The 15,187-nt window shown below is 45.8% G+C and overlaps 1 protein-coding gene across 2 annotated transcripts in view; it reads right to left on the bottom strand.

Moving 5' to 3' along the window:
• Nucleotides 1-3,288: 3,288 nt before the first annotated feature.
• zbtb46 (zinc finger and BTB domain containing 46) overlaps nucleotides 3,289-15,187 on the bottom strand; it is a 51,671-nt gene continuing 39,772 nt past the window's right edge. The window contains exons 4-7 of one of the 2 annotated variants that reach the window (XM_061272088.1): nucleotides 14,708-14,998; nucleotides 10,422-10,747; nucleotides 8,935-8,977; nucleotides 6,220-8,844 (exon numbers count right to left, since the gene is read on the bottom strand). In XM_061272088.1, the coding sequence (XP_061128072.1) occupies nucleotides 8,090-8,844; nucleotides 8,935-8,977; nucleotides 10,422-10,747; nucleotides 14,708-14,998 (1,415 nt within the window). In that variant the 3' untranslated portion in view covers nucleotides 6,220-8,089. Of the gene's footprint in view, nucleotides 4,927-5,249; nucleotides 5,426-6,219; nucleotides 8,845-8,934; nucleotides 8,978-10,421; nucleotides 10,748-14,707; nucleotides 14,999-15,187 lie in introns of those variants that run through there. The other variant, XM_061272089.1, reaches the window with a different exon arrangement.

Here is a 15,187-nt window from a genome sequence, read left to right as displayed (position 1 = left end):
CATGCTGTTGAGATTTGTTATTCGTGTTGGCAAAGTAATCCAATTTGTTCTGTTTATGCTTTAGTTTAATTTTGACTAAACCGGAGCGAGTGACTAGCTATAAACATGGAAGTTGATAGACATGTTTGGCCTTTGCAATGAAGTGGTGGGCCAAATTTGATCTAAACACTAATTAAAATTGATGAATCAACATTTCATTTCAACTGTTTAGCAATTTCACACTTCCAAATTAAAGAAAACTTGTCTTCTTCCTTGCCCCTTTGGACACATGCAAGCACCACGCAGGGCGGGCTGGAGGTGAAATCAAACCCGCATGCTCCTGACGGTGAGGCGGACGCGCTAACCAGTGCTCCACCCAGCCGCCCCCTTGTGGATAATAATAATACCTTGTATTTATAAGGTGCCTTTGAAGGCTCTCAAGGTCTAAGGGGCTAATGTTACCATTGCCTGATGGGAGTTCAGCATCAGTTGTCATGCGATGTTTTGGATGCTTTAAGGTAAGCAAGTTCTAACAGAGAAGAGTGTGCATGGAGTTTTTTTTTTTAAACACATATAAGTGCTTATAAAAAGAAAGAAAAAGTGGCTACAGACCATTTTAGCCAATTTGGTTGTCACTTTTTTCAAACTATTTATAGTATTCAGGAATAAATAATGACCTCAGAAGTAATGTGTAATGTGGTCCACACCCGCAAAATTGAAAATTCTTCCATGTTAAATTATAATCTGGATTCCACTGGGATTTGAACTGGGGTCGCTGGTGTGAGAATCCAGAGCACTAACAACTACACTATGGAAGCCTCGCTTTATCTGCTGGGAAGATATATATACACTATATGTTGTACACGGTACATGGTGTATATAGTGTATTATATGGTGTATAACGGTGTGTGGAGGCAGCCCTTCATAGTCACGACAATATAGGCGAGATTGGTTGACATGTCTTTTGCGCCCTCTTGTGGACAGTGGTCTGTACTACAAAAAAACGACAGCACACGTGAAATACTTTTTACAGCAGCAATTTCAAAATTTATTGAGATTGATTGATTGTTGCAAATAATAGTCAAGCTAATTCTTCCACTAAACATGACGTTAGCTTGCACGGCCGTTGGGCCAACATCAAAACTGGCGGCTTAAGGTCAACTGTAAAAACGTTGTGATCAGAAGTTGCAACCCAAAACTATATGCACACTCTGGCCAGAACAAAAACCAAAACAAAAAAAGACAGGACAGGTTGTTTTTTGGGGGGGATTATTTAAACACATTTTGTTACAAACACAGGTTTTGTATCATCAATATAAAGTCTGTTTCATATTGAACAATGTTCCCAGTGAAAATAAGCAAAGCTCAAGCTTTAAGTGCGACCTCGTACAAATAAAAGACCCTTCTTAAAGTTGAGAAAATAAATATCATAGTCATATAAATTCATATATATGAAGGTATACACACATCACTCTTAGTAGAAGAACAAACTCTAAAGTAAAAAGCGGCAACTTTGAAATATAGTATACTATAGATAAACCCATATCTATGGCTTCATGATTTGCACGTGTGAATCAAGCAAAATGAGGATTTGTCAACATCGAAGAATTACCCATAATCCTTTGCATCAGAGCAAAGCGTTTGTTTTGCATCGCATGGAATGAGACTTGTCCGCGGATGCTGAAGACATCACTTTGGTATGACGAAACAAACGCGGGCATGCAGTAGGACCACGACCACACACGCGCGCCAACAACTAAAAAGGGCACAGGCGCTCATCGACACACAACGGGAAGGGGAATCTTGAGTCATCATCTGATCTCGCTGGAGAATCAGCCAACTTGTCTCCCACAAGCGCGCAGGTCAACAGGTCATCGAGGCACATATTTGAGGAGGTTGATGGCAAACGTTTTCCTGAAGTACGACTCGGTATGAGGAAGAAGACGAGGTTGAGGTTATGAGAACAGTGCAGGGGTCTCACACGCACGCACGCAAACACACAAATCATGAACATTCATTGAAATCCAATCCCCAATGTCTTTGTCACGAAAGCCGCCCGCCCTCACTCGATCAACTATCTGATAAAAGGGTCAAACGATAACACAATAAATAACACAAATCAAATCAAGAACGTGCACTGGGAAGGGCTGAGCATCCACGGCACCTTTTGGAAAGCGAGAGGCCTGATGTGTGCCGGACTCTCCATCCCAAAAGTGTTCCTCTGCATGCTTGCCTTTCTTCCTTGATTGTTTATCATGCGAGATGCACTTTTGACGAGACTCCGCCACACAGCCCTTCAGTCACGACGACGACAACAACAACAACGTGTGCACCTTATTCAAGCGTGTGACAAAAGAAGAGGAACAACAAAAGCACACCGAATATATCCAAAAGCACCTGCACACAGACTATGGAACAAAAGCACTTATGTATACAAGGTACTAGATTGTTTTTGGTTCAGTATTCTTCAATTAGTGTACATTAGTGACGCAAAAGCATGTGCAGAATATAGGTCGCAATTAATATCAAAGAGACGGATAACAGTGCCCCCACCCCATTAGAAAAAAGCAAACACGACAGAAAAAGCGTCAACCGGCACAATAAAAGGGTCGAGAAAAAAGCCCCATGGCTTGCTGTCCACAACAAGGCAAAGTATAAAAGCTTTTTTTCCCAAAATTGTACAATTTATAAAACATCCCCAAATTAAAAACACAACAAAGCTTAGCATCCAGCACTTAATAATAATAATAATAATCATGAATAACAATAACATCAACCACAGTAATCATAGTTGTGATAATCATAATAAGACTTGTCATCTGCTTTACTCCAGTTGTCAATACCGCACGTTAAAAACATTGCAACAATCTTCAGAAAGGAATAAAGACCATGAGCGTTCTTGCGTACATTCCACTCACTCACTCACTCACTCACTCACTCACTCACTCACTCACTCACTCACTCACTCACTCACTCACTCACTCACTCACTCACTCACTCACTCACTCACTCACCCACTCACCCACTCACCCACTCACCCACTCAACCCACTCACCCACTCAACCCACCCACTCAACCCACTCAACCCACTCACCCACCCACTCAACCCACTCAACCCACTCACTCAACCCATCCACCCATCCACTCACTCACTCACTCACTCACTCACTCACTCACTCACTCACTCACTCACTCACTCACTCACTCACTCACTCACTCACTCACTCACTCACTCACTCACTCACTCACTCACCCACCCACCCACTCACCCACTCACCCACCCACTCAACCCACTCAACCCACTCACTCAACCCATCCACCCATCCACCCATCCACTCACCCACTCAACCCATCCACCCAACCCATCCACCCAACCCACTCACTCACTCACTCACTCACTCACTCACTCACTCACTCACTCACTCACTCACTCACTCACTCACTCACTCACTCACTCACCCACCCAAACTCATCCACTCACTCACCCACTCACCCACTCACCCACTCACCCACTCACCCACTCACCCACTCACTCACACTTGAAAGAAAAGGGAAGTTTGCAAACACACATCCAATAAATAGCAAACAATAACAAGATTCTCACAATATCAAGCGCACATTTTTAGATTCCTTTTGTCACCCCGTGAGCGCAGGCGGGACCTCCACCCCTTCCAAAAAAGATCACAAAGTCTGCATATTCTCAATCTTGGGATTCTGAGCCAGAAGAGGGGAGGAAAACAAAACTCATTGGAATGAACAAAGGCAACCGTTTGCTTAAGTGTGGCTCGTGTGCGCCAAGACGGACAAGCCGTCCATGTCCAACGATCGTTTCCTTTCCACGCAATTCTATGTACATGCGTCAAAACTCCACAGAACCGTCTGTGGCAACCGTGAACCAAACCGAAGGAAAAACAAAAGTTCTCCCCCCTCCCCACTTCACTTTGAAGGGCAAAGGCGATAAAGGACGACAACCTGGATCAGGATTCCGATGCGTCGATAACAGTCAAGAGGACGTCAATCCTTAAAGGTAGGTGCGGTCGCCGACTTGTTTAGGTCAGTCAAGGACAGATTACAAATTGTGAACCCTGGGCTCGGTTGCTTCGACAGGTCATTAAAGTGCAAGTCTGTGGCAGTACGACTCGGTCCACAGTGTGCCGTCGGACCGCCCGACACGCGGAGCTTTGCAATAGATTGAGACCACGAAAAATTAAAAGACGACCACTTCCTTCCCTCGCGCTAACAGTGATCCTTGGTTTCCATGGTGATTGTGATGGCAAAGTCGCAGGCAGATGTCTGCCATGTCCTCGGCCTCAATCTCAAAGAGACTGGCAGAGCAAACACTGCATCAGAGGTAAAAAGAGGTAAGCAGAAAAGGACTTGCGATCACTCTCCGTCAACTGTGTGTTCGCTTATTTCTAAATCATTCCATCCCACCGTGGGGTCAAGAGATTCCTGAAAGATCCTCAAAAAGATCTCCACAAACAGGTTGTCGAAGCGCAAGCGGGAGCCGAGTAGGTTTTAGGAGATCCACGCAAAGTCCCTCTCACAGCCGTTCTGCGGCTCGCCTTCCTGCGCCGAGGAATCGCTCTCCTCCTTCTCGTTGTCCAGCGCTCGGCGAGTCTCCGTCGTCACGCCGGACTCTTTCCACTTGGCCGCGTCGTCCTCCCCTTCTCCCATGGTCTCGCCGTCCCCTTCCGCCATCATCTCTTCCTCGCCGTCACACTCGGCCTGGTCGTCGTGGAAGCGGTCGCCCGGATACAACTCCTCCTCCGGGGAGATGTCACCCCCCGCTTCGCCGGCGTGATCCAGCAGCGCCGCCATTCCCCGACCGGAGCAGTCGACGCAGACGCCGTGGCGCCGCGAGCCGTGTTTGATTCCGACGCTGGCCGCTGACATGAACACGCGACTGCACACTTTACACACGTACTTCTTGTCTTTACTGTGGACCTGCAAAGTGGAAACACATCAGCAAATACACATAGTCAATATGGTGGACACATTCAAGCAGTTTTGCAATTTAGGCCATATTTTTCTGGTTATGCGCACACTTGCGTTCACGCTGATCTGTCATTTACACATCTTCAAGACAAATACACACTCTGGGTAGAGCGACCCTAAAATGTAGGCGTCAAATCTGGCACGGACGTCACTGTCAAATACTTTTCTAATCGATTATTCTATCGATTATTCTACCGATTGTTTGAATAGTTATTTTTCTCAGCTTTCGGCGCGCGACTACCACCCATCGGTGATGACACAACGGCACTCACCAGTGTGTGCCTCTTCATGTGTTCCCTCCTGGTGAACTTCTTGCCACAGATTTCGCACGGGTAGGGCCTCTCGCCAGTGTGGGAGCGCATGTGTCTCTTGAGGATGCACTGGTGCATGGCGGAGAAACTGCAGTAGGGGCACTTGAACTTTTTACGGATCACCGTGAAGTCATTCACTGCAGACAAAGGGAGGGGGGGGGGGGGAGGGGTAGAGGTAAAAATAAAGATTAGATTGGAATGAATCTTATAAACAAATGATCACGATCAATTTTCAGTTATTACACTTAGTTAGCAGGGTGCTCAACAAATAATTGCATCATCAATCCCCATGGCCACCCTCGATCCCAATCAAAGCTACAGTTGCCCTGGCAACAGTTCTTCCGCTATACTAAAGCGTCAAAAGAAGAGATCATACAAACATTTAGTCTCTAGTCTAGAAGGTCTCTGCGACAGACAACACAGACATAAAAACAGAGGCTGGCGGAGGGGGATTTAAAAATCACACGCAAAAAGGGTGACTCGAGGTAAAGAAAAGAAAACCACTCGTGTTTCCACTAGTTTGAATCTAAGGGAAAGGTCAGGTGAGGCTAAAATTACGTCTCCAGCTGAGTCTTAACTGGCTGTAGAGTGAAGCGTGCGTGTGCGTGTGTGTGCGTGTGTGTGTGCGTGTGTGTGTGTGTTTATGCGTGCGTGTATGACCACAAAAGCTCAGAACTGGAGTGGACTGAAGAAAAAGCAGCACTGAACAACACATTTCAACAACATCAAATGATTACCTTCATTGTCACAATGACTTCTGCTCAGAGTACAGCAAGCAAAGGGGAAAGAAAAACAAACACAAAAAAAAAACATGCAAGAACACAAAGCGCCTGAGCCACTGCATTAAGAGATTGCAACTTTGGTTGGGAGACTGTCAATGTGCACGACACCACCGGGCCAAAGGAGCAAAAGCAGCAGCAACACCACCAGAGGAGTTTGCACGTTTTATTAACGTTTCATTTCAGCACTCAAACATGATCTCAAAGTCTTTTTTTTTTTTTTAGAAAAGTACATCTATTATACAGCACCTTTTCAAAAGATAAAACACATCTGAATAAGCAGCAACACACTCTTCTGTAATATATAAATCTTAAAAAGCGATCCTGATTTGTCCTTATCTTCCACCTGTTGCAGCTTCTGTGCTACCTGAGATTTTTCTTTTGTCCGAAAGGATTTGGCATGTGGGGAGCTGGTATCAAAAAGAACCTGGGGGGAAAAAAAAGCTGCCCACCACCCTTCTCCAAATAACCTACGCGCCGCCTGGGAAAACTGCACCTCCTGGCATTATAATTGGTAAACAACTACTACTGTACAATTTGTTCATTGAGACTCAAACAATATGGCGTGATTGATTGTCAAGAAAAAAGCAGATTGCCATGCCGACCACAATTCTATTGTATTAAATATTGTAAACTCTGAGGAGAAATCTTTGGCAGATATTAGGGTGAATTTAACTAAACCGGTGGACACGGAGAGTCCATTGTCCAATTTCCTGCAGATAGTTCCTTTGTTTTAGTACTGAGCCCATCATTATCCCTCCTGCACCAGTGACGTCACTGAACTCATCGGGTCTAAAGGGCATCTGCCCCACTCTCCCCGCTTCCGCTTTTGATTCAGGGTCAAAGGTTAAGGAGGGCTGTAGCCACAGAGGACCAATTACAGGCCTGAGGTCTCTTGCCACTCTCAGATGTAGGATGGAAAGAAAATGACACTACCCAACCCCCAGCTTACTGCCACTGGCTCATTGTTTTACCTTGCTTTGTCCTGTCCAGCTCAGCCTTTCCATCTGCACTGCAGACAACCTCAGGTTATTATGGTGACAATATAAAAACTACTGCTAATCCTGCACCTGGAGGTGGACACAAAAGTCTTGTAAATGTGTCTTAAAGCATCTTTTAGCTGGGATAGACCACACAGGCGAACTTTGAGAAGATGAAGCGGCTCGGATGATAGTTGGATGGTTTCTGAATGAGCAGTGCAACTGATGTCCTGCAGATGGCGGTGTTGTTTAGCTACAACACATTCTGCCAGATTGGAATTATTTTGAATTGGGCTTTCTTTCTAATTGAGGGGTTCATACAAAGATATCGTTTGGGGGGGAAAACGAAAAGTTGCTGCCTGGCATCACAATAAGTGATTATCCGATCCGTGAGAACTTCAAGTACTGAACACATCAACTCATTAAACAGTAATGAGACTTGCTTTGCATAGACATTTTCACTATCATCGTGTAAATTGATTCACTTTTAAGTTTTAGATTAAATACAAAAATATATTGAGTTTATAGCATAAAAATGTTTTTAAAAATGTACAGTATGCACTGATTTCAGTTTTGTTTTGCATATTTTTAACTGGCAAAGGTTTCATTTCTTCAAACCATTATCAATATCCCACTGAAACAACTCAGGGATATATAAAATGCAGTTTGTAAACGATATTCACCAAGGGGCAAAATTAATAGAAACCTATCTGACCGTCTGTGAAAACGTAATTGCACCCTGAACCTAATAGCGAGTTGTGCCACATTTGGCAGCAATAATTGAACGTTTGTGATAATTGCTGATGAGTCTTTTACACCGCTGTGGCGGAATTATCTGCCCACCTTCCAAAATTGTTTTGACTCATCAGTCCACAGAGCGTTTCTCCAAAAGTCTTGGAAATATTCAAGTCTTGAGGGTTAAAAAGAAAAACTGGAACTTTTTGGAAGGTGTGCAGCCCGCTGGCGTAAGAACTTGCACAGCAGTGGCTCGAAGTGATTTTGTAAGGGAGCCTTCTCATCATATGATCAGCATGAATTTTTCTCAGTTGGCTATGTCCAAAATGCTATGCTCACTCATTTCAACATTCATCTCTTCAGAAAGCCTCCATAGAGGGACTTGATCACCATCCTGAGAGGTGCTCGTGCTACCGCCTAGCACAGTTCCCGGCACAGACCCCACCTGGCAGCATACTTTGATGTGGGTGGCCAGGTTCTTCTGGGTGCTAAAAGACTTTGCACACGCCGGGCAAACGTGGCCCCTCTCTTTGGAGTGCACCGAGGACAGGTGTCTGTGCAGGTCTGTGCGGTCCCTGAAATGCTTCAGACAGTAGACACACTGCATGAGCTTTTTCTTAAAATGGATGGTCTTCTCGTGGCGGTCTGCGTTGGATTTAAGGGTGAAGCTCGCCGGGCACTGCGAACAGAGGTAGCGCACAGGGGTTGGTTCGACCGCGGTGGGTCGATACAATGACTGGGGGTAGTGCAGAAACTGAGACTGGCTGGCCACGCTTGGCCAGTCCAGGGACATAGCCATGAGAGACAAGGTATGGCGGTACTCGTGCTCTCGGAGATACTCCAGACTGCTGAACAGCCGCTTGCACAGGGAGCAAGCAAACCCCTGCGAGGTCCAGTGACTGGTTTCTGGCAGGACCCCTGATTTAGTCTCTTTGGTCACCGCCGCCAGAGCCTCCATCTTGCCGTAACCCATGAACACTGACGTAGGCACCGTCAGAGAACCAGCACAAGTCGCTTTGGCCATCTGATCCGTCTCACTAGGAGACTGGTCATCTTCCAAGCCTGAATAACACAGAGAATCATCAGAATTTCTGTATAGTTAAAAAGAAAAAAAGGTGCTCCTGATTTTACTGCTCAAGGTTTGCGCATTACCTGAGTTATAGTCCTTCAGCTCGTCTTTTTTTTTTCCACAGTCCTGGAAGCACAGAAAATCACGTTATTCCACACAAATGTGAAGAGTGTGTATGTCAGGTTGTGCACATAACAGGCAGGCAGGCAGGCAGGCAGGCAGGCAGGCAGGCAGGTGAGACAAGCTGTGAAAATAAAGCCTGGATCAGACTACTAGACAAATTTGCTTTCTCACATGGTGCCTCAGTCTGGCATCACTACAAAAGGCACATATTGCAATGTCACTATATCCTGTCTTGTTCAATCATTGAGTTAATCTTGTCAAATCAAGTTGTCAAAGAAAACGGCACCGGAAAGAGTGCTCCCAGATGTAACGGTTACCATAGCGCTCACAACGACAATCAATGGAGATGAGGCGAGGCGCCGTTGCCTGATTGGTTGATGCCGATGTGCTTTATCGTGAGATATGTCGAACTTTTGACAGACTTTTCATTTTGGAATTGGAGGGCCGAACGCTTAATTGTGCATTATGGGTTGTTTCTGAGAAAATATGTTGGCCTGCTCTGGTAAATTATTTGCGATGGTCTCGGGACAATAATGAAGCTAAAATCTTGTAGTCTGATCCAGCCGCAAAACAAGATACGAATGCTACTCGGGGCCTTTGTGAGAATGAATACAACGCAAAGGGTGACCCCCTGCCTTATCTGACATACTCTCTCTTGACTGAACCCCTTAGTCCATTCTTTCACCCACAGCCTTTACCTTGGCCCCCTACACTCATCCCTCGGTCCTGAGAAAAGAGCCACATGAAGAGAATAGCATGCACTCGGTTCCATAGATGGCTTGTTTGCAGAGATGGGGACACAGATTGAGAGGCAAGTCCTTTTGAAATCAAATGTTCCTCATGAAGGCTTACTTAGCCACACGCACAGACTGGCACAAAACACACTCGGCCACACAGACGCGCGCTCACACGCCCACGCGGACACACTGAAAAGAACAAGCAATTTCCTGCGCCACAAGAGCAAACCTCTCATTGTCTTTTAGTATCGATTCCACCCTGGCCGCTATCTGCCACCCTACAACATGCTGGCTGTCATCTCTAAAGTAGCAACTAAAAACTATTTTCACACTAGCGCTGAGTAGCTACGCTTTGGCCCTGTCTATAGGGGAAAAAAAATTCGGAAGAAAAGAGACGCGAGTAGCGAGTGTAAGACAAAGCAAGCAGGAAATGTGCCGGAGTCCCCGAATAGTGAAACACTGGGAGGAGACTGAGTGACGATTGATGCGGCCTCCATAACTTAACTTGGTGCCCACCCTCCACCATATTGCTGGTCACTTCATACCCCTTAACACCACTCAGCCTCCTCGGGGGAGTTAGCAAGATAGGTTGAGGCAGCCTCCGAGACGCTCCCATCCATTCACTCGGATCAAAACTGGATCCGACAGGCGGAGCGAAACCCGGAGAGCAGCCTTCACCTCTGGAGTTGAGCCAGGATCTTTGTGCTTACCTCAGGCAGGGTGGAGGACTCCAGGCCCTCGGGGGCCTCTTCTACTTCCATGTCCAAGTTGTCTGAGCGTAGCCGGGGTGCCCCCGCCTGCAAACCGGGGGCCTCCAGGGACCGAGGCTCAGCGGGCAGCGGGGGAGTGGGCGTGGTGGCGGGGCGGTATGACGATGATGTTGATGATGATGGCGGTAACGGTGTTGGTCGAAGATGAGGAGGAAGAAGAGTAGGAGGGGGAGGAGGAGGAGAGTTGCCAGCCCCCTGTTTGTTATGAATTGTGGCCCCTGTGGCCCCTGGACGGAGCGTGCTGCAGTAGTTGTTGGAGCGGAGCCCTGAGGAGCACAGGAAACGAGTCTCACCCACCCACTCACGTACAACTGCACACTCTGCTAGCAGCTGGCCACCAGAACAGAACAGGAGCGAGTGGGCAGGAGGGGTGGCGTGGCGGTGGTGGAGGGGCACACAGTGGCTGCCAGTGCTGCACTATCAAACACTATGGAGAGGGGGAGGAAGAAAAAACTCTGAAGTTTCACTTTCCACCAGCCGAGGGGAAAGGGTTAGGGCTTCTCTTCTCGCTCTTTTCCATTTGCTCCTCTGCTCTCCTTCTCCTTCCACCCACATGCATACACACAGGATGCTGCAAATGTGTGCGTGTTGGTGCTTTTGTGAGTGAGTAAAATGCATATGAGGAGAGGGCTTGAGGATCCTCTGGAGCGTGGAGGGAGATTGTGTTGGAGGGGTGCCATCTTGCAGCTCAATTGAAGACTTTCTGAACGCGCAGGGCGAAAGGACATCGACCAGGGAGGATGTTTACCAGCAACAAGTTCAGACACGAGGAGAAAAAAAAAAAATCTTCCAGGCCTCCCACTAACTATTGCCACATTGCTATTTTATGTGCATTAATTAACACGTTGAAGGTACCGTGTGGTGCGAGTGAAGGTGCCAGTGTGGCCAACTAAGTTATGCCGTGGGTGAAGCATTTATCATCGCCCTCCTCAACACAATGGACACAATCTAGCCACGCTGAGGCTTGACCGTGGATGGATTTCTGGAATGTTGAACTCCCGCACCCGACACTCCCACTTACTGAGAACACACACCAATGCTCAACTCCCATTCCTCTTTGCCACCTCTGGCGACATCAGGAGGGGCCAAATAGAGAGGGAGGAGGTCACAGCCGTAGATGCACAATACAGCCAAATCCAAGAGCTGTACTAAAGAGTCTGCCTTTACAAAGGTACTTTAAAATATTTTCAAAATAAATCAGTGTCATCATTGTAAAGACATTTTGATTGCGACGCTTGTATTGGATCTTAATGGAATTGTGCGTTAGGTGCACACTGGTCATACTTATGAATGTATATTGAGTTACAGAGTCACAGTAGCGTTTCATAATTGTACAAAAAAAACTGAGTTTTGTACCTAAAGTGACTTATTTGCTGAACATAAAATGTTGCGAATGCCGTAAGCTTTTCCAAATGTTTCTGCTGTTTCCTCCCAACACTTACCTACTCAACAAATAATGGCATGGGTTTTGGGTCTGTATTTTCCTCAGAAATGACTTAGAAGACCGCTTTGAATCAGCTCTGAACAAACAGAAGCAAGATGTAAGAAAAAAAAAAAAAATTCTCAATTGTGCTCATAGTTTTTCTTTTTGCATTGAAAGAGGCATCAAAATGTGTAAAATCTGGATTAAATAATGGCCAAAATAGTCCCATTTATTGGCAATATGATTGTTTTTTTTTCTAATTGAAACGCACTGCAATGCGAGCAAGCTGCTAATATCAGTATGATAAATGGGATGTTCTGCACACACTGTACACAGCGGCAGCGTAAACAGTTGGGCGAAATCCACCATCTGCCATCGACTGCCTTACACACAAAGGGGCAATGGGGTCAGATCCCATTGATCATCATTGGATTCAGAGGGCTGACTGACATATGCCTTGTAGTTTTGATGTTAGGCATGCTCGGATTCAGTTGCATCTCCGTGAGACAGCAAATTGATGCATTTGAAAGGCAACAAGGTGAGAGTCAGCTCAATAGCAAACGGTCGCTCCGCAATCCATTTTTAGGCTCCGGAGAGCCAACTTTGTACCATTAAATAACAAATGGCAGCCTTTCCTTTCCGCAGTTGAGTAAACGGCGAGTGTATCACGTACATTAATGAGATAGTTGAGACCTTCTGCAAATGTTCGGAGGTCTCTGTTGGATTGGACCGGGTCACCTTTCTTTCCCTCCTTCCTGCCCGTGATCAATACTTTCCCAGGATCTTAAACAGACCCTCTTTGATGCTCGAAAGCATAAAGGGGGAAAATAGACAAGGGTGAGCCAAATAAGAAGGAAGCAAAGGATACGGGGAGGGAACACAGGCGAGTCTGAGGGATGAGTGTTAAGGAGGGGTGAAGGAGAAGTGGATGGATGGATGGATGGATGGATGGATGGATGGATGGATGGACGGACGGACGGTGGATGGACGGACGGATGGTGGGAGGGAACGACAGTGGGAGGGAGGGTCAAGGAACGGAAGGGGACAGGAAGGATGTGGGGGTGAAGGAGAAGCACGGTGTGTGAAAACAAGATGACGGGGGAAGCGCGTGGCAAAGACTCAAAGTGGGATGACTTCTCCAGCCAGTAATCGAAGGTGCAGTGTTTTTTTATGTGGCCATAAAGACACTACTGGGAGGGAGGGGAGCTTGTTGACAATTTTCGTGACCCCTATTGTGGCAGCTTATTCCAGAATAACCAAGCAACACCTTCCCCAAGGTCTCTTTAGAAATCCGCAAAAATTGAAAGGAGGTTTTTCATGGTTGCTTTACAAGCAAGACATTCTGCACAGCCGCTTTGAAATCGCTTTGAAAGTAACTTCCTACAGTATGCTTTCTTTTACGAATGTTTTAAAATGCTCTGAATTCACCAACTCTCCTATTCATGTACAAACAGCCAAGGCTGAGTCTATGTATAAGAGTGAGCCTCTTATATTCTGTGGAGCCCGTGAACCCGTGACAGCATTCCGAGACCTTCGGAAGCCAACCCAAACATTTCAATCTCATATACTTTGCACTTGCATGGGTGACGTACACTATGCGTGCGTGCGCATGCGTTTCCATCGATTCACTCGCCGGCTTTTATTTTATAAGTGAGGGGGCAAGAGTTGCTTCTCTTTTTCCTTTGCTTCTCAGCCGTGCTCAAAGGCAGGCACAGCTCAGGACAAAAGATCCAATTACTAGCCAGTAAAAGCAAAGAAACAAAAACACACGACTTGTGTTGTTGGTTTCATATAATACGTATAGTAATATATTCAGCACCATTTATAATTGGATATTATAAATAATGTACCGTTTTTTTCCATGTATAATGCGCAAAATTTAGCTAATTTATTGTCCTAAAATCTGGGGTGCGCATTATACATGGGTACAAAAAAAAAAAAAATTCTCAAACTTTTTTTTTTTTTTTTTTTTTTTTTAAAATCCGGATATCATACGGAGGCCGCCATTACAGATGCGCTTTCTTCTCTGCCGTTCACTTCAAACACACTCCATACAAACACAATGCTCTCGTATCAGACGCTTGCTAGATCACCTGCTCGTTTGCTGTCACAATGTACCCTACACAAATCTGAAACATTTCTTCGCTATTGAGTATGCTAGCGCATGCGCAGTGATACTGACCGGCAGAACATCCAGTTGTTCCCAAAGATGATCTTTTTTCTGAAATAATTTTACGTTCACGGACTTAAGTAGGAGTCAAAATCTGGGTGCGTATGAGACATGGGTACAGGCTTTTTTCCAGCATCGACATGCCATTTTTAGGGTGCGTATTATACATGGGGGCGCATTATACATGGAAAAAAACGGTAATAATATAATACATATAATATATAAGAATAAAAGGTTAGGTTCAGCAATTGAGCAACAGGTCGAATTTTTTCCTGAAATGTCAGTGAAGAAACAATGCATGCTAAAATCTATTCTGTGCAAGCTTTTATAGGTCCAACGCAAAAACAAAAAATAAAAATAGCTCAATAAACCTGAGGTGCTATAAAAAAAATGTGGAAAAAATATGGACATACATTTTGGAACTCATAAAACCCATCTCGGATTCAGATTTGCTGTTGTCCGGTGTTATCAACAATGATAGGATAGAAAACATATGATTCAATCTACAACACGATTCCTATAAATCCATCTATTTATCAACATTCCTAGGAAATCACAATGCGCCATCACGTTGGTGACCCCCAGTCTCGGGCGCGTGTGCGTGCGTGCGTGCGTGCGTAAATACAGACTTACATGTCAAGGAATGTCCTCCTTTGGGAAGGTACTCATAGAGCAAGGGGTTATCATCTCCTATCATCTCAGCCCGCAGTGACAGCAAGCTGTTCTTACTCATCAGCGCCGCCTTCAGGTTGGCTACCGACGAGAGCATCCCACTGCCGCCTCTGCCTCCGCCACCTCCCGCCTCCTCTGATTCGTTGGGACCCAGGAAGCCCGGCTCCGCTGCGAGAGCCTCTTCCTGTTTGAGAAAGAAGTCGAGGCGTTCGCCGCGGCTGTCGGAGCTGTTGGGCTCGGTCATGTCTGCGTCTGCGTAGATAGAGACAGGAAACGATAGATTGTCATTTTGCTGCCATTGCTAAAATTAGGGCTGAACCAGCTTGAAAAATAATCAATTCAAAACTTTTTACATCAATATGTGGAACTCAGGTGCGAGTCTGAGCTCTGCACTTCTTCCTCTCGGTTTTTCTGGAATTCATTTCCCTCAAAAATGCAATT

This window comes from Syngnathus typhle, linkage group LG2 (genome assembly GCF_033458585.1).
Source record: "Syngnathus typhle isolate RoL2023-S1 ecotype Sweden linkage group LG2, RoL_Styp_1.0, whole genome shotgun sequence".
Lineage (NCBI taxonomy): Eukaryota > Metazoa > Chordata > Actinopteri > Syngnathiformes > Syngnathidae > Syngnathus > Syngnathus typhle.
The sequence above is the reverse complement of the archived record's forward strand: the minus strand, read 5'-3'. Positions and strand labels throughout refer to the sequence as shown.